The sequence below is a fragment of the Gymnogyps californianus genome, chromosome 1 (assembly GCF_018139145.2).
Source record: "Gymnogyps californianus isolate 813 chromosome 1, ASM1813914v2, whole genome shotgun sequence".
Lineage (NCBI taxonomy): Eukaryota > Metazoa > Chordata > Aves > Accipitriformes > Cathartidae > Gymnogyps > Gymnogyps californianus.
Genome location: NC_059471.1, coordinates 192,627,398 through 192,655,365, shown reverse-complemented (window position 1 = coordinate 192,655,365; position 27,968 = coordinate 192,627,398). Strand labels below are relative to the sequence as shown.

General features: G+C 38.7%; 1 protein-coding gene across 1 annotated transcript in view; it reads right to left on the bottom strand.

Annotated features, from left to right (window-relative positions):
- KCND2 (potassium voltage-gated channel subfamily D member 2) overlaps nucleotides 1-25,822 on the bottom strand; it is a 281,569-nt gene extending 255,747 nt beyond the window's left edge. The window contains exon 1 of the mRNA XM_050905090.1: nucleotides 24,708-25,822. Within this exon, the coding sequence (XP_050761047.1) occupies nucleotides 24,708-25,822 (1,115 nt within the window). The remainder of the gene's footprint in view (nucleotides 1-24,707) is intronic.
- Nucleotides 25,823-27,968: the final 2,146 nt, after the last annotated feature.

Here is a 27,968-nt window from a genome sequence, read left to right as displayed (position 1 = left end):
TACTTAATTTTAAAGACCTTTTCTGCAACTTTCTTCAGTAATAAGATTTTCAAAGAAATCACTGGAAATAATGGTTGAGAATTTAGAAACATTTTTCATTGTAACATCCACCTAACCCATTTTTCTGTCCAATGTACCTCTTAACTTTTTGCTAAAAAAGCAATGCCACATACATTCATTTTTAATTAAAACCAAAATAATTCCTCAGACTAAGTATGCAATAAACAACATATATATTGCTAATTGGAAACTTCCTGGCAAAAGTTTTATGTTGATACAATATTTATGATGAGACAATGTGATGACAATGTGCTGAATGGAAAATATTTTGTTATGGCAAAATCTTAGGACTTCTGGTGACTCATAAGAAGTAACACCAGGGACATTTTGGAATTTTGGAATCTCCATTCCCATAGCACACAGGCTTGATGCATCTACCCAAAACACAGCAATCTCATGCTCCATTGCTTTTGAAGTGACATAAGGACTTAAGAATTCATACTTTGTGTCAGATCAAAGATATATCTAGGCCAGGACCTTGTGGCCATTACTGACTGCATAGAAAAGAGTGAAAACAGCAAACATATTTGATGCTTTCCCTTAATATTGTTTCATCTTCCATCTATTTTCAGTTCAGGGTTTTTATGAAGCAGATAGCTTTTCTATGTACTTATAAATGAATTTCTGTTCCATGAATTTGCCTAGCTATCTCCTTGAGTAAAAGTAAGTTTTTAAACATCTATTATGTGAGATACTGCAGAGTTCAGTGAGTTTCTGGTTTGCTGAAAATCTTGAGAAAAAAGTTGAGTTCCTAAGAACTATAAACTCTCTTAATACAAGATGAAAGTAAGGGTTAATGAAGCACTACAGCATTCATAACAAAAAACCCTAAAACTGACAGAAGTTTTTTTAGATGCAAGTCTTTTCCATAGATTTTATGTCAGCATAGCTGAAAATTTAGAACCATGCAAAATGTTCAAAGTTCCTACATTTAAATAAAATCATAAAAAATAATCCTTACATTTTTAACTTAGACATTGTAGCTTGACCTGCCATTTATCTGACATGTAATTTGATAAATAATCATATTATATACATTCTTGCTCTTCTGTATTAGCATAATTTAGTAAACAGAATTTCCATCATATTTATTTCCTCTAACGCATTTCTAAGGTCTTCCTAGTCATGACTATGTCTGATGAATACTGTTGAAGTCATATGAATGATGAGTAAGTTAACAACTAAAAATTTTCATGGAATAATTCTCCAGGCTTCTTGCAGAACATTCAATATGGAAGGCATTGTTATTTTTTCATAGTTTAATTACAGTGCTTCAAAAGACTGAGCATTGAAGCAGTCTTTGCAAATATTTAATAATATCGATTTGCTAAATACAGATACATACCTTAGGCTCCCATTGTTCCTTCTACCAAAACCAGTGTTACTTTTTAGCATTTTCCCCTCATTTAACTGGATAAAAATAGTATTCCTTGCTGAAATAAGCGTAATGTTATACTCTGCAAATAATCTTTTTTCTTTCTTCCACCCTGAACCTCAAACCTGATGAGTGGCTCCTGGAAAGCAAATTCTTCTTGGGAATGTTCGCTGATTAGAAACCAGTTGAAAATGGGAACTTTCTTCATGCATAACCCCAAACTAAAACAGCTCTTCATGTCTTCCCAACACTAAACATACGCTCACACACAAAGGAACAGGAACTTGGACCACGGTGGACAAGAGCACCACCTGGTGACGCCTTCCCCTTTGTTACCTTGCCCTACTGCCGTGCACTGAGCCTGGTCTCCTCCTCAATTCATGCTAGCGTGGGAAGAGAATCAGCAATTTTCAAAATCCCCTTGGATCTTCCAAGTCCTAATAAAAAATGCTTCTTCAGGTACCTTAACTTTCAACTACACTTTTAGGTCTTGAATTCTTGTTCTGAAATTACTTGGTTCTTTTTCCTCCCCATTTGGCAACATTATACCATCTGGCAAGGGTTTTCTCTTTTGAATTTTCCAGAACTGAATTTCCATGATCAGCTCCATTTTGATTTTACACAGAATGCCAGGAAGCCATAATCTGGATATAAAAGGAGGAAGACGTTACACACAGACTACCTGTGAAAAAAAGCATTTCTGGAAATGCATGTTTTAGACCACAAAATTCACAAGGACAAGACAATTTTAAAGAGAAATGTAGATCAAGAAATCCTCCTTTATCAAGCATTTTCAAGACTTTTTTTTTCACAAATTTTGCCCAAATCTAATAATTACTACGGCTGAAGATTGGACTGTGATGCAATCTATACTTCTAAAGATAACTACTTTTTCCTCTCTTCTGAGGTCTTTTTCTAGTAAAGATTCTTTATTGAGACATAATCCATAACTCTGAAGTCAACAGGATCCTTAATGGGCTTTGCATCAGCCACTAATTTACTTACCATTTGCCTGAAGGACACAACTTTAACTGTAATTATTTTTCTGTCATTAATAGTCAACTCAATTTATATTAAAAATGTTCTAAAATGATTTTGTAAAAATGTTATCTTTAGTTTTAAACAATGGAAAAGATTTTGATTAATTTTATGATTACAAGAACAAATTAGCATGAAAGTAGGCTAAAAATTGCGAACATGCCTTTGATGAAGAAAACTTCTGGGCTCCCTGCCAATTTTAAAAGACAAGAGAGAGGTTCAAGGTAAAGATGTTACTGTTTAGCTAGTGTCTGAGTCAGAATCTGGAAACAGAGACCCTTACATTTTGAGTCCCTACTTATGCAAGAAGTCTTACTGAAATTAAGTGGGGCAAAAATAAAGCACTCAAAGAAGGGAGATGTTACTGTAGCAGACAAAAATAAGATGCAGATAGACAAAAATGAGCTGCAGCACTTTTCAAGATTTGAATATTCTTGTACATGTTGAAGTATATATAAGGTGTGCTGCTACAATATATAGTATAATAGCATATAACTTTTATTTATATGATTATATATACTACATTTATACTTTATATGTGTGTATGTTTATATGTGTGCATACATATGTACAAACACACAGATACACACACATTATGTAATCATTTGGTATAAATTGTCTATTGTACATTTTTAATAGGCCCTAAAAAGTGCGTAGAGAAGAAAAATCCAAATAGGTACTAAATTAGTTTCGAGGCACCTCATATGTGGTGGGGTTTTTTTTCAGAAAGAGCAAGGTACATAACAGTGTAGTCTCCTGAAGATAGTTGCATGGGGAACTACAAGCTTTTCAGGAAAAAAATAACAAAGGTCCTAGTTGCTTTGCAAGGAATAGACATGTCTTATGGGTAGGAAGATATGTCACCATTTGGGAACATAAATTGAGAAAACCCTTTAGATTAAGATCCTGTGAAGCAATACAGCTGTGTTCTCCTCCCATCAGAGCAGAGAGTGTCAGGCTCCTCTGATGGAACAATTCTGCACTAGAAAGGGAAGGAGGAAGCCCTTGTAATTAGGGCCCTTTTCTATTAAATATTTATACAATGTGAAAAAGTTGCAGTAGGCAAAAAAGAGGGACTCACAAGGATATATCGCCTGATAATCAGATCTTTTCCTGGGACTGGAAACAGAACAGAATGGTCCCACCACTTAGCTTAACAGCCTAATAACAGTCTTAGACCCTTTTTGTTCAAGTTATGTTCTACACATAACTGTGAAAATATTAGTGTACCTTTTTTTAATTGACTTTTAAAATTAACCCTTATTATTTTACAATTCTCCTGACAAACTGGTTCATGGCTGAAAAGTGTTTATTGCATTTTTAATGCATCATATATATTGAAAAAAATTCCTCCACTGCATTTGAACAAGCAAATGTTTGAGACATGCTATGTACTTCATACCTTTTAAGCCATAGTAAAATTTGCCATAAAAAATAATGTTTTATTCTCTTTTTTAAATCAGCTTATTCAAAATCTATAGCTGATCAGAGGAAATTAGATTAAGCTACACAGCAATGTGAATATTGGCTATCTGGGTCTCTAACTACTATCTCAGAAGAAAGAAGAGGCAAAATGTATATTAAAAATATACCTGATACTTGATGTAATTAATGAACATCTACTACTTTTGATAATTAGAACTGGTATATAGTATTTTAATGTATAACCAGTATTATTCTCAAGAAAAATTGACCTAGAATTTACCAAACTATGTTAGGTGCATTCTTTCTGAAACATAATATTTGGAAATGTTGTTGAAATAGCTTGTAACAGTATTAAACATGGAAAGTAATGAATGCAGAATTATTTTACCACAAACCACTTGTGGCAAAATATGACAGTGATCCAATCTATTACCTCTTTTACTTGAAACTCCAAGCAAGGGTCTCCATTTATTATCCTTGATTATCCAATGTGGCTGCTTAATTGAATGGATTGCTGATAGAAATAATCTGTTAAAGGCTCTGTGTCTCAGAGACCTCCCATCCAGTTCGAAAAAGAGAGTTACAGTGACACATAGTATCAAAATTAGGCCCCCAGGTTGCATCCTGGATCTTTCATTTTATTATATAAATAATAGATTCAAGATGTAACTTGGTAACTTTTCAAAAAGTAGAATATTTCATGCGAGAAGTCCACAGCTTGCTCACCTGGAGGACTGACATTTCAAGAGAACCATTCATTTTGGTTATTTTTTTCCCTGAAGGGTGATCCAAAATGCGCAAACAAGGAAAATTTAGTTATAACAATAGTCCCCATGAAACAGCTAGCAGAAATGGACAGATACTTCAGGAATAGTAAACTGTCCTTTTTGCTATGTATGATCACAACATGAGTGCGTCTCATCTGCTGTACTTCCAGATCAAGAATTCTGTAGTTTCCTAAAATTTATGAGAAAGACTGTCCGTAATTTGTTTTTCCAGAACTAAGGGATATTTTATCCAGTGGCTTCTCAATTATTTGAACAATTGGAGATGAAACTCTGCTTTTTACAAGTGTAGTATGGACCACAAAGTCACCACTCCATTGCTCAATGAAAAACCAACACTTCATTTTCTTAAGTCATTATGGTACTGTTGGCCCTGAAAAGAAATTTCAAGTTACAATAATAAGCATCATGTAATAGTTGGAATGGTTGATGAAAATTGTTTCTAACAGATTTTTATATATACATCACGTGAATCACAATAGAATTGCTTCACCTGTTTCCTACATCCCACTGCTTCAAAAGAATTAAAAATGTACTTTGCTGGCGGTGCTAAGCATGACAGATCAGGCCTCACTGTATTTTCACATTACTGTAAACTAGGAGTAGCTCATGAAACAGTGGATTTACACTGCTGTAAAACTGATGTAAGTGGGATAAGCAAGCAACAAGGCTCGGCACCCCATATGAAAATGCTTGGAACCCCTCCAATAAAAAGGTCACGCTTCAGAAGACGAGCTTAGTCGTTAGATGATGTGGTAATGGATGCTATAAAATCATAAAATGCTTTGCATAGACAAAACTCACACTGGCATAGTGGCTGAGATCCACACGATTTGTGACCTCAACACTTGCCTGCTGCAACAATGTCTAAACTACCAACCTTGAAGGAGCTCCTATTGCTGAAGGAAAAATGATTTGTTCAACTTGTAGAAGCATGTTTACAATATAGGTGCTTGGGTACCGTGAAGATGGACAGGGTATAGAAACCTAAGTAGAACCGGCTGCATCGCTGTGGAGCTCTGTCTTCTATACTAGCTTCATGCTAAATGTTGAGTCAAACCTACGGTAAAGAATTGTAGGGTCATGATGCTCAGAAATATTCCCAAGACTAACCAATGAGATTGCTACTTCTTTAATCACCAGTCTCTGAGGAAATTCGCAATATACTGCACAATAAATCTCTTGGTGAAAAGAACAGGAATGAAGACAGGAGAGGACAGTGCTACCTCAATCTGGATCTCAGTGCTATGCCTGAACTCCAGAATAAAACGCATTTTTCTCTCCTTAGTTCAGACACACATACACACACACACACACACACGTACACACAGAGGGAAAAAAAGCTAGCTTTTATTTTAGTTAAAGTGTGCAAAGTACTGAGAAGCCATGGTGGACCTTGTGTGTATGTTTGCATGCAGTTTCAGGACAGGACTCCCACTGAGAACAAAGGATGCATCAAATGAATGTCAGAAATGTTCATACTTTGTAGAACTAGGATTTCACATCAGGAATTTAAAAATAGAGAAAGACCATCTCTGTATAAAGCAAAAATGGAAAAAGACCAAAAGAAACAAAAAAACAAAAAAAAAAAAGGAAGAAGATATATTCTTTAGTAACTTCTGAATGTTACTGCAAAATAGCAAAACTGGGATAGTGTTTATGATTTAAGACACCCACATTTCAGTAGCTAGCACACTAAATTGGTAATTGTTCACAAAAACAGCTAAAACATATCTGTTGGTTTTACATGTACTGGTAAAAGAGAACTGGCACTATAAAATACTAAACCCCCACAAGTTTTTAGCTTTTCTGTCACATCTCAGTGCATTTAATATCCTTCTGTCATATTATTTATGACTTCACAAAGAAACCAGTTATTTCCCATTATCTCTTCAATAAATAAGTAAAGCAGAGCATGCTGTAGCGCTACAATTCGTTAATGAGATGCCTACAAAATCGTCACGGTGTCTAGTCTCAGAAGCTTGCACAGCATCTAACTATTAGAGTTCGCCTCAGCCCTGAAGAGTAATTGCATTTTTTACACATTGATATGTTCCAACCTGATGGCTGAGACACACATTTTGGAGTGGATTACATAAAGTAAATAAACCTTTCCATAACACATTTAACATTTAAAAACCCAAAAATTCTAGCAGTGTTTTCAGCTTTCATTAATATTTCCACCAGTCTATCATAAGAGAGTTGCCTTCCTTTCTGATAAGGAAAGCAGGTCAAAACTTTTACTTTAGATTTCATGTGTGAAAAATCGAACACCCTAGTCCCCGTTGGAACGAGTTCTTTTAAAGTTATGAACTAATGACATAGAAATGTTAGATTACATACTGTAAGACATAACTAGAATCCTGATCTAAAGCCTGCTGCAGAAAATGAAAGTCTTTCCATTAGCTCCTGTGGGCTTTGCCTCCAAACCCAAATGCTGGTAGAAATAATTAACTTTTCCACCCATTTATCTATATTGCTGCTTACAAAAAAAATGCACAGGTGAAAAATGTTTCTCTTTTGTATTACATCAATAAGACTGTCACAAATGAAAAGAAATGAGCATGAAATTACTTCTACATTTAGAAAGACAAAATATTTACCAATATTTTTCAATACAGTAAGTATAGTTTCCCCTGTAGTTTCTAGTCACCTTTTTTATCATAAGATGTAGTGTTCACTATGTATATTTCTTTAGTTTTATTTGCTGTAGGTTCTCTCATTTAATTTCACTAGTTTGCAGTACAGTCCCATAATATTCCTCTACATCTTTTTTCTTCTAGCAATATTTTATATCCGGAATATCAATTCAGCTGTGCTTTCCACTGTTTATTAAATGCAAAATCAAGGACAGAAGATTTAAATGCTGTGAATTTTGTATGTTTTCCCTCTTTCTATTCAATTAGCAGAAAAATATTTACCCAGGACTCTTTAAAGACATGTACAGAGGCTTTTGTAATATAACCATAATGTGTCAAGAGAATATGGGTACACAAATTTTTCTGACCTGTTCAATATATTCTGTGTCCTTTCTCCTGAGAAAGATGCTGTCACTCTGTTTCAGTGGACAATGCCATTAGGGAAAAGCATCTTGGAGAAAGAAGCTTGAAAATGGAATAAGGAGCAGTTAAACTGCATTAGATCATTACACAGAACAGAACTCCAAATCTGAAGAAGAAAAAAAACAAAGAAAAAAGAAAAAGAATTCATAGCTCTGACATTTTGCTGTCCTGGAATGGGATTCAAGTAGAAAGTGAAGACACTTTTGGTGTGTGCATGTAGGTTTCTGCTCGTGAGTTAGTGTTGAAGCTCCCACTGCAGTCACTGCAGTCAATGAGTCTAGAGAGTGATTTAGCTCACCTGAAAGTAGACACATATATTTGAGCATCTCACCTAGGCTCATATTTAGACACTCCTGAATTCTGTTCTCTTTTTCTTCAAGTAAGTGATTCAAGAGGAACAGAGAAAAATCAGCATTATTTATATATGAGATAAGGAAAAAGAAATTTCTCAGGCAGAAGAGGAAATCAGACATAAGATGATTGGTAAAATTCCTGGAAGAGTAAATGCCATCAGAAAAACTTTTTTAGTCAACAACCCATCTCAGGCAATGAGGACAAAGATATGTGTTTATCCACAAAACTCATTTACACATGCTATATGATTACTGTTTAATAAGCCATTTCCTTCCAAGAAACAGTTGTGAATATGCATAAAGTCACTCATGCAGTGCATCCATGCCAACAAAGCTGCAACGTGCTCTTAAATGGAATAAAACCTCAGAATAAAACCTGCTCTCTCTCAGTCCTCTTCCAGGATTTTCAGAGTATTGGCATTCGTGTCTCACATCAGGAAAAAAATTAACTGCAAGTTTATTTGTTTCTCATTAAGGAAAGCATTTAGCTAATGGTCATCTTGTATGGGAGGAACCTAAGAAAGTGTGGGCCTTCTCACTGGGAGTGATGGATTTTAATGGGGAAAGGCAAGCAAGCATAGAAGTGCATATAATAATCATTGTGTCGTTGATACATATGGGTCTTAGCCAGCCATTCATTTTAACTGATTGTTTGACAGATTCTTGTTAGGGAACTGAGTTTTTCTTCTTTATGCCCATTTCATATATGACCTTATCCTAATAGTTAAGCAGGACAATCCCAAAGTATAGACAGAACTATCAGTTTAAAAGTCCTTTATACCAGCAGGATAATGAGGAGATATAATATATGGCACATTTTTCACCAACTATTTTAGTAAACAGATCAACTAACAGATAAAACCTTTATTGCTCTAAATAGCACTGTTATACCAGTCCAAAATTAGTTACATCAGGCTCTGGCTGTCATGTTCTCTGATGCTATTAATGTGTGATATCCTTTCAAGGTTGCCTGAAAGTTTCTGTGAGTTAACAAGACTTTGGTAAGCGAAGGAAAAAAATATGCCAAATTTTTCCCCTTTTAACTGGAAGAAACTCTGAGCAAATTCCCTACTGCAGCGTTGATTATGACAAATTTCTGTGAAATACTCAGGGAGGGATCCCACATATGACTCAACCTCCATGTTACCAGAGGAGATGTTGTATTACTTGCTTCCCATAGAGTTTCCTCTTGATAAACTGTGGACAGAATAAACCTGTTACATCAGAAGTTGGACTCTATTATCTTACTCTTTTTCTGATGATGAAACTATGCTTCAATAAATATAACTAAACTCTGTCTTTTCCTTTTTTCACCCTATCTCTGTATAAGGTACTGACAGCAATACATGTATTGCAGGAATTCCTGTTGCACTGCCATGGAGTTTGGTTTAAATCCTTAGAGTTTAAGATAATTCAAATAAATAATTGTTGTCCTGGTCAATATCTTGCTAGAGTTGTTCATGCATAAGCTTGATGCAAAGTCCTCTCAGGTCAAATCCAAGTCTCTAATTGATTTCCATGGGCTTTGGATCAAGTGAATAGCACTAAATCCTGCAAGGCATTCAGCACTCCCAGGTGCTACAGCATTTATTCATCTTCCATTGAAATGCTTATTAAGTTGCAGTGTTTTGAAGCTGACATAAGTTTTCATCACCTTGTAGATTATGACCTTTGATTATATAAATAGCTGAACACAATAGAGATGTAAGAAATAACTGTGAGTTTAAAGCAGCTGTTATCCTATTTGCACAGTTTTCAAGGTCTATGATATTCTTGGATCCTCTGAACCTTTGGTACTTAGGAATAGCTATCTTTTATCCATTGCCCACGGTTCTGCAAAAGAATTTAGGAAAAAAGTATTCAACAGTTTATTTCTCTAATCTAAGCCTGATCCAACCCACAGTTAAGTCATTTCCATTAACTGAGAACATGAGAGGGTGAGATGAAGGAGCCATTTAGCCCTACACCCTATCAGTGGCCAGAAGCAAATGACATGGGTAGGACATAAGCAAAGGCAAGAATACAGTGATACTTCCCTCACTATATCTTCTCAGCTTTCAGCAATCTGCAGCTTAAGGACTTCCCAAGGCAGATGTTGTATCTTTTGTATTTGATATGCATTGGTAGATATTTTGCCATTAATTTTTCTGTTTTTTCAGTCAAAAAAGAATGGAACAGTAATGGCTGGAACGTGGCCTTTCATCATAAGATGAAATTGTTCTCTCATAGCATTGTTTCTCAAAAATATTCTCCATTCCATGTATGGATGAAAAGTCAAAATTGCTTTGAACTGAAATCCCAAAAGCAATTCAGATCAAACAATCCAAATGCGTCATTTAATTTTAAATTTTTGTTCTACCTTTCTAAACAAAAATGAATACAGAATAAGTGGGTTTCATTCATAGATTTTTGGAAACAGGAAATTCATAAATTATATTTTCCAACTACATTTTGTTTTTATAAAATTCTCACTTAAGAAAAAAAGTTCAAAGACTCCCGAATAGAATTTCTATTACCTTACATGGCAAGAGCTCTTGATGTTTTATTGTGAAACTTCTAGAAGAAATATGAGGTTTCTTTTGGGAAAAGTTCTAAATATTTAATTGAAAATATTCACCTTACCTTGATATTATCTTAGTCTGACTGCAAAAGTTCTTGGCACTTTTTATAATTCTCTGATCAAATTCAGTAAACAGAATCAGTAAATAAGTTACCAATTCTTATACTATAGTAATGAAATCTTGTGAACAGGTATATTGCTTTTCTACCTCGCACCATAAACCTGTCGTAGTGAACCTGACTGGGAGACCACAGTACATGGAAGAGTTAGTGATCCACATAACAGTGAAACTGAGTAAGCGTAGTAGGCCTGTGCTGCATGTCCAGCCCGGCCTTCAGGCTGGGCCGTGCTGCACAAATACCTTGTCCGCAGGATAAACCTGACCAGATCATTGTAACAGAGGAGCCTGCAGGCAACTTGGTACTGGTGATTACGCCACCTGTGTGGCCTTGCCTTCATCTAAAAGTGCAGCAAGAAGTTCTCATGAGAACATCCTTTACGAACAGAGTTGTTTTATTGTAAAAAAAAAAAAAAAATTATAACAGCACAAAGGACCAAAAAGGAGGATCTTCTCTCCCTGGACAGGGTCTGTGCAGCATGCCATGGGAAAATCCATCCAATGCTACATGAATGCATGGTTCCCAGCACCTGAAGGGACATAAGATTTACTAGCTATCATCTATATTCCTCTTTTACTCTATCTTATTAAAACAGCTATTTTATTAAGCCATTTGTTGTTGGGCCTTTCTTGTCGAGATCCAGAAAGAATCCTGCACCATCTCTCTCTCACCTCACATCCCACCACCCCGCCCTGATGCAAAGCACCAATCACTATCAGGCTGCTCTCTTGAATGACTAGCGATTCAGATTTCTAACACTGTCTTAATCTATTTCTCTCTAGCAAACTAGTTGGCTAGGTAAATAATTTCTCTGCAGATATGTTGCATGGGTCCCTATTCTCAATTTGTTCTTAAGACAGTGGAAAAGTGTCTGGCATATTAAAAATACACTTCAGGTCTCAGAGGTACGTAAATAAACTTGTCTTCATATAAGGACTTGTTCCAAGGAGAACTTAGAATTAAGCAAGAAGCTTAAGAAAGAGCCTACATTCTCTCCCATCAACATCATCACTTTTCAAGCTTGTAAAAAGCGTTTACTTGAACAGCAAATGGGAGGAGCGCTATTTTTTTAAATATAGTTAAATCAAAATTAATTTTCCTAAATTATGAAATAATCACTGTTGCCCCTCAAAGGAGAAGCAAACTTTCTGTAGTGGTGCAGTGGTGCAGGATAGCACTTTTGCTTTAGAACTTGTTTGGAAGTTTATGATAAAGCTGCCCAGTTGAGGGAAAAAAAGAAGAAATATTATTTCTTCTGCAGATTATTCATCTCTTTCCTCAAAAAAAAAAGTTTAATATGCCATTTAATTCATAAAGGAACATAATTTCATGAAATCCTACACAAAAGAGAAACATGCTGAAGGAAATGTAGTTATTTCACACTAGTATAGAACTGTACTAGCTGGCAAATTTGAGATTTGCTGCTCTGGAAAAGCAGAATATGAAGACGAACAAAAATGAGTTATACCAAATCATTGTTGATAACAGGATTTCACACCAAATTACAGAATTTCCTCACCAGAGAGATTGGTATGATTTGCAGAGAAGTGAACAAAGTTCAGAAGGTAAATGAGAAAGACAGAAACTCTGAAGCAGTTATGACCATAATCCCCTCTCGTGGCCCTCAAGCTCTGCAGTGCTCCAGTACGGAGGCAGCTTTAAAGGAAATGGCAATTTTTAAATTGAGTTAAATATGAAAATGAATACTGCAATGAGGAGGAGAGTGTCCCCGCTGAAATTTTTTTTAGTGTGTGTCTAAGATTTTTCAGTCTGCTTCAGAGCTATGCATTGGCAATGCCTAACTGCAGTCTAGAGCTCTGAAACCTCCGGGAAGACACCAGAATAATGGTATGGGGGAATATGCCTGATACCTCTCCATCTGGGCACTTTAAAAATGGACAGTGGTGAAACAGTTAACAAGACCAACATGTGAATCAGTCTTTAGGTTTCCCATTCAGAAGAACAGGAATAGTTTACAACCCTTTGAAGTTAAGGTTTTCAAGCTCTCCATATCTTAATTCAAAAGCATTGCTATTTGAAAAATGACTTCTTTCCTGCAGAAAATTACAGTGGATACTTAGTTAAATGTTTCTTTCAGTTTTCTAGAGGCTTCTTCTAAACCAGCAGAAACATTAAAACTCATTATTTTTTTTCAAATTTAAATTTTTTTTTGGTGTTGTTTGGAAAAGGCAAAAAAATTGGCAAAAGCACTGTGGCCTTGAGGGTTACACAAAACAAGAATATTTTGAGTTTAAATGTAGCAGACACATTGCCTTTTTGATAAAGTGGGAACTGTCATCAAATCCCAAGCACGTACTCTGCTATGATCTTTGAAAGGAATATGTTATGGGCCTTTCAGAGTTATATAACTGGGAACAAGGAGACTAGACCAAACCAGCTAGACATGGAGGCTGGGATTTATCTCATCCATTTCACTTGTTATTTAAATATTTAAGTCTCTGCTAATCATAATAAATTTCATTTATACTCAGTGCAGAGGAATGAGCACCTCCAGATGCCTGCTTCTCTTCATTACCTCCTAAGTGAGACAAGGATGACTAGTTCAGAAGGATTTAACTTTTGGAGGAGTAAGTTAAGGCTTATAAATACCTCCCAGAGATGGTAAGCAACTGGCAGAGAAATAAGTTTGAATTCCACCTCCAGATTCTCCTATAATAATTCTATTGTACAGTATGTCCTGATTGTCTCCTTTAAAAAAAGGATGTCCTACTTGTCTCCTTTAAAAGAGTTGTATGTCCTCATTGTCTCCCTTAAAAAACAACACACCTAAGATACGATCTATGAATTCTATAGCTATATCCTTCCACACAAACATAGGGACTGGGAAAAGAACTGTATACAGACAACATGAAAGGCTTATTTAAGGAAACCTTTCTGCTATATTTGGATTTGTTTGCTTTGAAAACAAAGGAACTTCTGAGTATAGCTAATGAGCTGGAAAATAGGTATCAGAAAATATATTAAGGCAGAAGATACACCACTGACACTAAAGAGATGAACCAACCTGTTTTCAGCCTTTTGATATGAGTATCTTTCAAATCCACTTATGTGGATCCAAACCCATAGTTCAAACCATTGCCCTGTCCAGTATTCCATATCATGTAGCACTTTTCTCTGTATTTATTTAATTTGTTTGCAAAGACATAGCAAACAGTGTACACTAAATGTGGTGGCTGCATAGAGAAATAGGGAAAGCTCACATACCTTCTGGAAAAGTGTTGCAAAACCCACCACCTCTTTCCTACTGCATGGCCGAACCCCCTGTAAATCCACTCCGTGGATCATTGCCTGACAGACATCATGCTGTACTCATGGTGTGAAGCGGGCTTGGGGCAGACAGTGGCCAGAAGGCAGTTGCATCCCAAGGGATTTGTGCAGTTCACTGCAGGCACTCTTTTCTGTCTTCTCCTAGAGACCTGAAACAAAACTGGTTCCTATCTCCCTCTCCCACAACTAGGTTTTTGTCTTACATGTGTGCACTGCTGCACGAAGTTGTCTATATTTTAAAATCATTGGTCACGTGTGCCAGACACAACTAGTCAGCATCATCTGTGGTCTGCAGCTGTGGCTGGCCCCAGAGGAGGAGAGAGGCTGTCACGGCTCTGCCTGTACGGCAAGAGGCTGAACCATGCTGAAGGGCTCACCAGCATGACTAGCAACATTGCTTCTCCCATGAATCATTTAATGCATTAAATTTCAAAAGTTTGGGCCTTGGAAGGAAACAAACTGTAGGTTAAATGAATGATAATGCTTGCAGGCTTTCAGCAGCTACCATTTCTGCAATGATCTGACTGACATGGGGTGGAGAGAGGTGCTAGAAGTAGCACATGGTCCAAGAAGGATAACATATGTATCACATATTACACATTTTTTGTAAGGAGCTTCCTTTATAATATTTACCTCTAAAACTCAGCACCTTTTGACACAGATTAACTTCCTATAGGTTGATTACTGTGTTCACAAGCAAATCAGATAAAACTTGAGCTTCCCTTTCACTTGGAAAATAACTAATACTGAGCTTGTCAAATCATTAAGCCAGTTTGTGGATAGGTTTACTCTAAACCATCTGTCTGCAGGGAAGCTTCAATTTGTACTCTTTGAAGTTTTCCATCCAGGTGCCAAAAAAGTAAATATTAACTAAATTCTCAATCACTGTAGAGTTTATAATGCAAATATTCAAAGTTCCATTTTATATAAATATATATCAAATAAACACAAGAAATAGCTGCACCTATAACTTATCTAGCTCTCATTAGGTGTATGAGAATAGGTGTATATACTCTGTTTGTCTAGTTCTGCCTGTCCCTAGTCCTTGATATCCATATCTCAACATGGATTTGATCAACTGGTGTAAACAAATGCATCAATAACCAAAGCCAACCAAAAAGCTTAGAAAAGCTAAAAGTTCTCAATTCTATACGTGACACAGGAAACTGTAGTATTTAAATTACAAAGTTGCTGTTAAAAAGAGTTGTTACTAAAGATTTTTTGGTACTGCTATGCTTTCAATAGAAAGGCCACAATTCTTAACCTATTTACCAACAATGAAGTGATTAGGTATCCTAAAACAAAAAAGTATATACCCTCTTCACAGTCAGATTTGGAAAGCATCTTCAACCTCTCTGCCTTTCATTCCTCTGTGGGAAGCAGGAGAGTTTGGGGACCAGCATGTTGCAGCTGTAATACACCGTGCAAAGAGCATCAATTTTGTTCCTAAGCAACCCTGCACAGTGCAATAGTTGCTGTCCATAGCTGATAAGGATGCTCAGGGAATTGTTAACTGGCTGCAAGTGGGAGAGATGAAAGTTGCAGAAACTGAAAGTAAGGCCGCTAACACAGTAATAAAATTTCTCTTTGGGGTTATAAAAAAAAGGGGGAGATGAACAGTAACAACAATGAAAAGTTAAGGATCCCACTCACATTACATATGCTCTAACATAGAAAACTCTTTTAGTTCATCTTACTGAAAGAAGCAATGAGTTAGGATGCAGCAGACACTTCCAGACTGTGAGCTATTACACAATGTTAAATTACGTCCTTCACAACCTCACAGTCTGACTCTCAGCCATTTACAAGAAATGCCTGGATGGCCAAGCTTGCAAGTGATAACTTGAAAGACTGTTCCCTGTGTATCAGCCAAAATATTTTGAGAATCTGCCAGCACAATACAAAAAAACCCATGTCTCTGGATACACATTTGAAGAAAGTTGGGGTTTGGCCTCAAAATATTTTTTTTCCAAAATAATAATTAATCAAAGCATGTTAATATATTATCATAAAATTAGAACATTGTAAGTACCGTTATGGAGTTTCACAGTTATTTTTTTATCCAAGGTGATTTAAAACTGTAGTGGAATATACTCACCTTATTTTAATTTACCAAAGTACTCAGACTAATTAAATAAATTCCTAGAAGTTTATATTGTCTGTTATACCATAAGAAGTTTTATCTAAGGAAACTGAGTCTTCAATAATCAAACAGCTGAATTTATTTATGTAGATACAGATTTTATAACATTTTTGTTTTAATGTTCATATTATGTTATATTAGATCATATTATGAAAAAAATTATACAAGTGTTCTTAATATGGGGAGTTCTGCTTCATATGTTAATTTTTGATATGAAGCTTTAGTGCAAGTGGTAGTTAGTACAAAGCTGAGCTAGACACCATCTGGTTAAGAGTCAACTCGCAAATCACAATGTCTCCTCAAAGAGAAAGAACTGTGATACAAGATGCTTACCTCAAGAAAACAACTTTTTATACAAAGAATCAGGAAAAATCAGGGAAATGTGTTTTAAAGGTGTTTCATTTAGGAACATAGATCAAGGTAAAAATCAACTAGCAGAGCTATAGACCATGCTTACAAAGCTCATATTACTGCAAAAAAGAAACAGCAAATGCAGGCAAAGTACTTCTCAAACCTCCCACTTAAGTCTACAAACAATATACATAAAAAAATCAAATAGAGACAAAATAAAAATATTTGCCAGCACACCAGAAAAGGGGATGAATTTGCAGTGGTCAAAATTGAGAATTACGGTTTACCTTTTCTTACCACACATCAGCACACATCAGCACCTTAACAAAATTTACTGTATATAAGCTAAATATGAGACCTACTGAAACCAATAAATCCTCAGGTTGGATGTTACTTCGAAAAAATGGAATCTCCTACCTGACACTGCTTTATAATTTTGCACCTAGTTTCTAAAAACATTTTCATTAATTTAACAATATCTGCATGACATAACTCACATTTCTTACATATCTTTTCATGCTGAACTGTTGGTTTGAAAAACACAGAGACAGAAAATTAGGATCAAAAAGTGTATTTTCCCTTGGATGCTTTACATCACTCTTTCAGTCATATTATCCTCTTTTTTTCTTGAATTACTTATTCCTCTTTCCTAAGAATACCATACACACAACACTCTATCTCCTTCTAGTGTTATGTGAATATAGGGCATATTGTATTTTAACAAGACCTGCACCCTTGTAAGGTCCATTTAATTCTGATAGGGGTAGGACATACCCAGAGTCTCAGTACAGTACTCTACTTATCCTGGAAGTTATTTTTGTGCACATAAGACTATGTTTTCTAAGGTGACTAGGTACCTAGTTTCCCCGCCTACTTGCTTTCAACTGTTCTCCTTTGTGTTTATAAGCACCTAAGCCTCTTTTGAGAATTCAAGCTGCGTGCCTATCTGCATCTCCAGATACCTAAATGCCTTTAAAAATCTTCCTTGCAGTGTTTGGCTCCTGTAAGCTAATAAACCCAGGAGATCTCTGTAAGACTTGACTTCACCATCAAGCCAACCAGATCAAAGAAACCAGTAACATCTGAAAAACCAGGGATGAAATGCAAAATACTGCTCCTAAATACTTTAAATATGCAAAATTTTACTTTGTTCATATTAATAACATTTTTGTAGGTTTTTAGGCAACCTCCCATTTTCTGTAACAGTGGAGGATCAAGCCCTAATGAAGTACCTTTAGACAGTGGCTCCAAAGGCTTTCACCTTCCGGATGGAGACCTGCAGACAAGTAGGGAACAATACTGCGCAGTGGAATATAAGAAAGGAAACTGTTTTTCTAAATACACAAAGAACATGATTGCTTATATGAATAATATCTTTGTATCTTTAATATTTACACAGATAGCAGTCTTTTAATGTTTTGTTAGCTTTTGTAAACGCAGTTAACTGCTAGAATCTGAACTGATGGTAGGAGGAACTCTACTGGTGACTGGGTACATTAAGATGCCTTCTAATAATACATAAGGAGTGTCTATGCTGGTGTGAGAAAGAGTGCAGTCTCATTTGAATTAGAATAGAGCTGAAACTTGCTGGATATTTTTTTTTAATGAAGCTAAAATATTCTAGGACTGATGTATTGGTCACATGATCTTCATATGTGCTCAATCTAAGCCTTCATACACCAGGTACTCGAGCAAATATTTGTATCCAGTATTTTTCCACAGAACACTTACACCTGTTGCACATCAGGTGCCCTAGTCAAAAGCGCTATTTTGTATTTCATCTCATTTCACATTTATTTAAGTCTATGCTGTGGAAATAATGCAAATTTCTTTGTGTACTTTGGTGAAAATGGATTTTTTTTTTGTCAAAACAAAACCCACAACTTTTTTACTTAACAGGGGAATTATAAAATATCACCAGAGGCACAGGAAGATCAAAATCATATGCTTCAGCAAAAAATACTTAAGAAATAATGGTAGAATTTAGGCTACTAATTGTGATAGGGGTCAAAGTCCAAGCATGGTAACTATTATTGTTCCAGGAAATGTAGCATAGAGCTATCATTTCAAAGCACTGTCTATGAATTTAAAAACCTTTCCTCCACTGCATGAGCAATGCAGAAAAGAGATGTTTTAAAGACTATGTCTTGCACAAAAATCTGTGCTCCCATCTATTGCCCGACAAATGATAGGTACAGAAATATACAGAATCTTTTCCATCACTCTGTCAGCTCTGTTGTCAGGTAACTGATGAAACCTGATAAGGCTGAATCTAAACTTTGTTTCTGTATTTCTAATTTATATTCCCTCTTTTGAACAATCTATCCACTTAACCCCTGCTGAACCAGATTCTTCTCTCATCAGCTTACCATGATGCAAATTATGAACTGCTGCCAGTTGACTATAATGGTGTAAAAATCAAGTAATAGGAGTAGTTCATTAGACTGTCTTTCAAATGTCTGAAAAGGTAATTGTCACCCTGAAGCTGTAAGATGTTCTCAAGTTATTTTGGATAATCTTTTTATTTCTGCAGTATTTATAAGTTCCCACGTTCAGAAATACAGTTTCCATTTCCAGATTTTTTTTGCACAGTAGCACTATTTCTAATACTGTATTCATAGATTTATATGGCTTTTATATTGCAAATTTTTCTTCTTAGACAGAGGCACAATGGTGTGAGTCAAGTACAGATTGTCATCACTCAGTTTGAACTTCTTAGGTTTGATCACTTAAAGATTTTACTAAAATCACAATATTCAGTGAGGAGTAGTTGAATGATAGGTGATAATTAATAGATCAGGCACCAGTCATCATAACTCTCCGAGTCAATTTGTTCTGCTATACTAAGTCAGCATATTTCTTTGTTACATCCTGCCCCACACCAATCTCATTGTTCTTATTCTTGACTCACAATAACAACAAGGAAACAAAATTCCATTTGTTTCCACCAAAGGAGCAAAAAAAATTAGATTTTGAGCGGAAAGATCTTTTTGTTAAGTATTGCCTTCATGCTCTTCAAAGCTGAAGTAAGGAAATTAATGCTCAAGAAAAAAGAGTGAAGTAAGCTAACTCCTGTTCCTCTAAGAGATCTTCAGGATTTTTTTGAACAGGAAAGCTGGTCCCCAGTGCAACTAAATAAGAATATAATGACTTCTGTTCTCTGTCAAGCCAACAACAGCCCAATACAGTTTTAGTAATCTTTTTATTAAAGAACAAATAATTTTTTTTTACTGCCATCAAAATGACCCTTCCTTCTCAGTATTTCAAATTCTCCCTGGAGCCCTTTTTGAATATCTAGTAATGTGCTTTGAAGGTGATTACACTACACTTTGTCCCTCCTCTGTTATATAGTATTCTAACTATTCAGGCTAAACGTCTCTGCTGTGAAGAGAAAATAGACTGAGACATCAAACACATTTGTAAAATACAAAATTCACTAGGTTGTGTACAAGAATACAAAAATAGAAAAATGCTATTTGAAAGAGTTGAAAATATCAAACACAAAATGAATGAATGATCCAATATGTAAGTACGAGATACAGAAATAATATTCCAACTTTGCTAATCTTTACCTTTGTAATATTCTTCATAGGAGTATTTCCAAACTTTTAATCAAATTGTTCACAAAACAAAGATTTCTAATTTTGTGCTTTCTTGTCAGATTTTATTGAACTTAATTTTTTTAATACAAGTTCTGAAGAGATGGATGTTTTCAAACTAGCATGCAAAGACCATAAGAAACTAAAGGCACTCACAATGGTCAGAAAAAGAAAACAAGATAATCTGTGTGGCATTCGGGAAAAAACTGATGCTGTGGAAATTTTATGATGTTCATAAGGGAAAAATCTATCAAACAAAGGTCAGAAAAAAAAGCTGTTATGAGGAAAGTTCAGGTCAAAGGAATGACAATGATGATGAATGAAAGATTTGCTCTAGTGGTGAAGGATGAATGAGGAATCTGGAACAAAGAAGCAGAAAAAATAAAGCCAGAAGAGTCTTAACACGAATGTTAAACTTGTCTTGAACAAGGGAGGAAAGGTACCAAGCCAGCAGACAAATCCCCAAACAGGAAGACTACGGAAAGTGGTAGTTTGAAAGAAAAGTGAAGAAAACAAATAGATGGAATATACCCATAGGGATGCAATAAGAATGGAAAAGGAGTGTAGATGGGAGAGAACAGAATGTGCAGGAAAATGAAAACCATCGCCCTATTCCCCTGTTCACTGTTTGAGGCTTTCTGTTGTCATATCTAGTCACCTGTTTGATTATAAAGTCTTCAGGGAATTTGATATATCTTAGACTGGATTCCTCACACATAATGGGCTATATTAACAAATAACGAAAATGAATATTTGCTTTATCTTTTCTGGAAGACACACCTCTAGTTTATACAATCAAAGCAAATAAATGAATAGTCTTGTGTTTAAGCTTCCCTTCATAAAGTATTGTGCTCATCTACAAAAGTATTGTATGACTTGACAAAGCTACCCAATGTAAAGCCTATAAATATAGGAGTTTAATATAGCAGTGAGACTGCTTTAGAACTAGTCACAGAAGAGCACTGTGTTCCTTATTTAAAGTATGATATCTTTATAAAACATAAACTACACTATAGCTCTGCCTGATTTGGGAACAAACATTACCCTTACACCACCAAAACCTTACCAGCTATTCCAGCTCATTTGCTGGCTTCTGACAGGGCAGAAGGAAAGTTATTAGATTATCATGTTATCAGGCGACAGCAGAAAGTGACATAACTGTGTCTTTATGGGTGTAGATGTTCACAAGCCCCCATGTAAGTCTGCCAGTCCCAATTCAATAGACCTGAGCTTTTTTCTCTGCCAGGTTTTACACTACCCTGTTTCTTGACCTTTATGCCCCTAACTTCTATGCTTTTCGTTGTTATCTTGAATCTCTACAAACTGCTTTGTGACCTCTTTCAATTTTATTCTCTTGTCCCTTCTTGTCCCTTGTCCCTACCTTACTTTTGCTACAATAAATACTGATAAAACACTAATTTGAAATTTTAAATCAGACAGCTTAGTTTCTGGCGGAGTGCATGCTGTTATTCTAGAGTCATCTTTCTCTCTCCTCTCTCGCTCTCTCAGCCTTTATCTCTTTCTTGCTCTTTCTTTCTCTCTTCCTTTCATCCTTTCTTCCCTCTCTTTCATTTCTTTCATATAACATCTCTGTGTACAACTATGTACTACTTGAGTTGAGCAGTCAAGAACAGTTAATAGCTGGGATATCCTTGGAGGCTAAAATGTAGTAATATTTGAAGTCACTGGCACTCTGCAGAGGAAAATGTAATCTATGTTTTTTAAAGACACTTTAATTGCTCAGCAATCATGCAGAACTGAGAAATATAGCTCTGCTTCCAAGATAATGACTCCCCAAATTGCAAAGGTCGCTTACTCAATACCCTTGCTATCTAGCAAAATATGAGAATGACACCAAGACTCAAAACCTCAACTTTATGTTAATCTATTATTTGGTATTAGCTTTCATGTATTTTTGTAATATTTCACATAACCTGCTGTGTGCTACTGTCATTTAAAACATAAAGACTTAATCTAGCTTCGTTGCTAAAAGAAAGAAGTTGTTCATATAGAATCCATTTATATAGCCCTAATTCAGCTAAAACTAAAATTAAAAATGAATGGGAGTTCTGTATTAGTAAACGGACAGGAAGCTTTACACAGAGCAAAGGTAGCAGTACTAATTACAATCTGCTTTCACTGACCCTTGCTGCTTTTCCTCGTAATTTCCCTCTCTTTTTGTGTAATTATTCAATCAACTAAAAAGAGTTCAAAGCTTTTATTATGTTAATTCTATTTAAATTATTCATATATGTTTAACATTTAAACATAATCTTTATATGGTTATCATGATGTTATTAAAAGGACATCATCTAGCTAATGCATTGATTAAAGATTTCCCAGAAATTTGTGATGTCTGTCATATCTGAACTTCTGAGGGTGAAACTTTGGATCTCTGTACAACCTGCTCAAAACTTTCTCTGTGCAAACTACCTCAAAAAAGGAGTCAAGCATGAGTGTATTCTTCTTAACCCTTTTTCTTCCCCTCAGGACCTAAATATTGTATGGCTGCATACTTGAAAAGAGGTTCTTAGGCTCTATTCAAAGAGATTTTTAATGATGTTCAAATCTCATCAGTACTTTTGAAGATTTTACCCAGAATAATACCTCAAAACTAGCAACTATAGAATAATACTCACTGTTTTTGTGAAAGAAACAAATCATATCAATGCCAAAGAGATACCGTACTCGCATCATAATCAATTGCAAACTGGCCATCAAACTGAAGACAAAATTCTGTTCAGTACCATGGACAAGTACTGCCCAAACTGTCCCTGACAGCGCCAACAATTTACTCGAAAAACACCTTTCCTTGCAAAAAACACAGACCAGCTCCTGCTCTTTTCTAATAAGAGTATACGTTCTAAATATTGGTAAATTCTTAAGACCTAATTTGTTGAAATCATCACAGTTCTAATTAAAAATATGTGGCAAAAAGTATCAGCATCAGAAAATACACGACTATGGAACTAGTTAGCATGTACGACTTGTTCCTTCTGCTAACTTGTCCCTTCAGTTTGTCACTACCAGAAGAAAATGAAAACCAAAAAGCCCAGGAACTTAAAAAGCAGATTAAAATCCCCAAAGCTCTTGTCACTCCTTTTTAGCCTAACTTGCCCTTACAAGTAATATGAAATATTTACAATGCGCTATATTTATCTTCATTTGTTATATCATGCTGAGGATAAAAACCCTGTATAAAAAATGGTGGCATAAGACAGTCTTTTCATCTTTTTCAATATTTTGTATGTGCATTTCCCAATTAAATTACAATTGCACATAATAAATCAACTTTTTCATAATAGTTTAATAATGCACTTTCATTTTGTTAAATTTAAAAGTTCTACATGTTTCATAAATCTCAACAGTCCCAACAAGATGTGGCAAAATGTTTGACTAATAAAATGATGGGCTTTGTCTTCATGAAAGTGAAAAGTTTGTCTTTTAATATCTGTAATTATTAAATAACTAGACAGTTTCTAAGGAATCAACAAATTTTCAGCTTCATAGATGATACTCTACAGCTCAAAATGTAAGAATAGGGAAAAAAATTGTTTTCTCAAATTAGTCAATCTTCTAAATCCCTGTTATAATTACAGGCAAATGCATTTTACAACTTGGTGTACAGAATCAGCTGATACCATATGACTCTGGTATCAGAGACTTTATAAAATAATACTATCTCCCATCTTTCCACTAAACTGCATTGGAGTCTAATGTCAACAATGGCATTTTTTAACTCCTAATTCTCTGGAAGAATTTATATTGCCATTAGAACTATGTTTGAAGACATATACTTGATCTGTCATATGTCTTACACTTCCTCTGATCATTTTCCAGAGTGTGTCACCACCGGTCAGTGTAGCTTGACACTTGTCATTTACAAGTTACAGATCCATGGAAATCAAAGGAAATTTATCCAGTGTCTTAAATAACATCAGGAACAATTTTTGTGAAGATTAAGGTATCTATACCTGGTTTATTTTCATGAAAACAAATCACTTACTTGGTAATATCGAACTCAATATCCAAGTCTACATCAATACATCACTTCAGACAAAATGGCAGATCCACATACTTTTATGCATCAAATTAAAAGATCGCACTTGGGTTCTCCTTATAGTTATCACTGCTTTAGCAACACTGTAACAAGTCCTGTCAGCAAACACATTACTCTATTAAAAATCCACCGATAACTCACAGATATTCATAAAATATTCCAATTTCACTATCCAAAACCAAAAAAAATGTTAGAGAAAATTGCAAAGAACCCAAACAGTTTCAAGATTTTTTTGTTTTGTTTTGTTGCTTGCTTTTTCAGTTTATCTGCAGTTTTGGGGTTTGGGTTATTTTAACTTCAGCAACACTTTTAACTCACTTGCATGTGTCAAACATTTAGAAAGAAGTGACGAGTCGTATTCATAAAGTTCTGTAACAAAAACTTATCCTCGCATTTTTTCTATCAACATTTTTTTAAATTGAGTATTTTCTGTTCGTGCCAAGACACTTGTGGAAATGTTGGCTGTAACCAAACACCAGCTGCACTTACCCCAGTGTTGTCATGGTGACAATGGTGTACCAGAAGGCTGCAGGGATGCTGGTGAACTTGCTGGCTGATGAACCTTTCTCTGCATAGTACATGACTGTGGCAAAGATGATGATGGCCATAGTGAGTGAGAAGAGGAGGAAGCCTAACTCCGAGGCACAACTTTTCAGGGTATAGCCCAGGATGCGCAGCCCCTGTGAGTGGCGGGAAAACTTAAAGATCCTGAAGACACGAAAGACTCGTAGTGTCACAAAAGCCCCACTGACATCCTCGTTATCTGTCATCACCAGGCCAATGTAATACGGCATGATGGCGACCACATCAATGATACTCATGACACTGCGCACGAATTTGTAGCGACTAGGGGCCGCCAGCAGACGTAGGAGATATTCAACTGTGAAGATCATGACACAGGCAGTATCCAGACAGAAGAAAGCCACAGCATAGCGCTCTCCACAGGGCAGCTCTTTGATGCGACCCGGGCTTACCCCGCAGGGCACTGTCTCCACCACATTGGCAATAACAGAGACGGCAATGAAGAAACCAGTGACATAGTAGAAGACCAGAGCCAGTGTACTGGTGTGTGGGTTTTCAAAGGCCCGCCACATCCTCTGCCGAGCTGTCATTGAGGGCAGGGAGCTCTCAGCTGCATGATCCTGATCGGCATCATCCTGCAGGCGCTCAGCGTTCTCACGCCGGCGATCCTTGTACTCCTCATAACAGCAGTCGCCAATGATCTCAGGGATGATGCCAAAGAAGGCCAGCTCCTCATCGTAAGCTGAGATGCACTCTTGGCGGGGATAATGAAGCTTCCCAGTACGGTAGAAGTTGAGAATGTGGCGGAAAATGTCAGGGTCCCGATCAAAAAAGTACTGCTGTGTCTCAGGGTGGTAGAAGAAGTCCCGCTCCGAACTGCCCAACAGAGTGTCGGGGTAGCGCTCTAAGGTGTCCAGCCACGTCTGGAACTGGATGCCACTCACATTCAGCACAATCAGAGAGTCCTGGCTGCGCTTCCTCTCCTGCCGCGGAGCAGCTGGCATGGGACCTGTGGCCACTGGCATCCATCCTATGGCCGCTGCCCTGGCAAAGGGTAACCAAGCTGCTACTCCTGCTGCCATGGTCCCAAACACCTACTACAGCTAAGGGAGTCAATCTAGAGACAGTTCTGGTCCATCCACTAAAATAGAGAGGGAAAAGAAAAATACAAATGCTCACACATTTTCGAGACAACAGAATTTCTGAACATTGTTGTGATCTTCAGTATTAAGTGAAAATCTTTTTGCTTCCTTTTTGTTTCCTCCCCTTTTTCATCCCAGAATATCCTTTCCAGGGGCTGGTTAGCCAGTTAGGACAACAAATGAGGGCACCTGGAGACCAACGTATTCAAAGCGGCTACTCTAGCAGCCAGATCCTTTGGCTACAAGGTCCACGCGAGGCCCCTGGATGGAAGCAACGGTCCACAAAGCACTAACCCCAGGAGCCGGCTAGCAGCTCTGGTGCAGCGGTGCAGCCGCCTGGAAGGAGATTTTCTTCCACGCGCGATGCAGCCGGTCCCCCCGCCCCTTCTCCGCTCCGCTCCGCTCCCCGCCCGCTGCCGGAGCCGGGCCGCGGCCGCCAGCGGAGCCCTTCCCGGGCGGGCTGCAGCGGGGCCGCCCGGCGCCGCCGCCCGCTCGCCGTGGCGGGGCGGAGGGGATGGGCCGGGCGGGCCGCCCCCCCCTCCCCAGCCGCAGCCCTGGAGCAGCAGCGGGACGAATCCTCTCCCTGACCTTGATCGCCGCCCCGGGGACTCCTCCTGACCCCGGCTCAGGGCCGGGGGAGCCGGCGGGGCAGGGGGAGGAGCTCCGGGCAGCAGCATTAAACTTTAAGGCAAGTTTTCCGCGTAGGAAATCCGTTGAAGGGCAGAGGGGCGCGGGGGAAGGGGCGTCGGGAGGGGGAGAGCCCCAGAGAAAGGAAGCGGGCGGAGGGGAGTCTCCCCGGGACGGGGCGTCGGGCCACGGACAGGGGCTGATCCGGAGCCAGGAGACCGGGGCCGGGCAGAGCCGCGGTGGCTGCGGCGGAGGTAGGAGCGGGGGCTTTGGAAGCACCCGCGGAAGGTGGGATGCATGGGGAATCCTCGGGAGCGGCCGAGCGGGCGGCGAAGGGCGAAGCCGGGGGAGCCTGGCGGTGGAGCGGGAGCGGGGCAGGGGCTGCCCGGCGGCGGGGGAGGCCGGGGCGGGCGGGGGCCCGCGGAGGCGGGCGCGGGGCAGGGGCGCGGGGTTCCGTAGCGGCTCGGCGGTCGGCGGTGGATCATCCTCCCCCCCCGCCCCCCGCTTCCTTCCTCTCGCCCCTTCCCCTCGGCTCTGCTCTCGCATCCCTCCGGACGTGCCCAGCCTGCGGCACCTACCTGTGAAAGTCTGGCGAGAGCGCTCAGTTGCATAGAGACTTTTGGAAATACGGGCTCTGCCGCTAGATCTCCGCGCCCCGCCGGGAACGGCGGGGAAGTAGTTGCTCCTGAGAAAGCTTGATCGCATCCAAAGGGACATCGATAATAAGGCTTTCCCCCACCCCCACCCCCCTCCGCCACCGCCGAGCGCCAAGCAACAAGTTCAAGGGGTGGGTGGGGGGAAAAAAACAACGTAATCGCGCCTGGCAACTCGGCGGAGCACGTCCTTTCGGGGCGCGGATCCTGCGGCGCGGGGCTGCCGTCAGGCGCGGCTGCGGCCGCTGCCCCTGCCCCTGCCGCGGGGCTGCCGCGGGCTGCGGGCGGCGGCGGCGGCGAGGCCCTGGCGCGGCCGAGGGCGGGGGGGGGGGGACGACGGGGGGGGGGGGCTTTCCGCTGCCTCCCCCGCGGCGGGCGGGCCATGCCGCCCTGCCGCGCCGCCGCCGCCCGCGGGCTAGGGGCGCAGGGGCGGGCGGCGCCGGGGCAGCGGCGGCGGAGCAGGGCGCGGAGCGCGGTGGGGCGCGGGGCGGGCGAGGAGGGCATCGCTCCGCGGGCGGAACAAAGGGGCTGCGGGCGGCTGCGCCGGCGGCGGCAGGGCAGGCGGGGAGTGCCTCTGTGTGTGCGTGTGTGTGCGTGTGTGTGTGTGTGTCTCTGCGGGGCCGGGACCGCGCGGTCCAGCCCCTCCGCCGGCAGCGCCGCACAGACCCTCTGGAGTTCGCGGTGTTTCGGGTAGGGATGGGGCGGCGGCGATGGCTTAGGTGAGGTATCTATCTGCCTGGGGGATTTCTCGGGAGCGCTAGCTCCTTTCAAGGGAAGGGGAATGACTTCCTGAAAGAAGGGGGGGA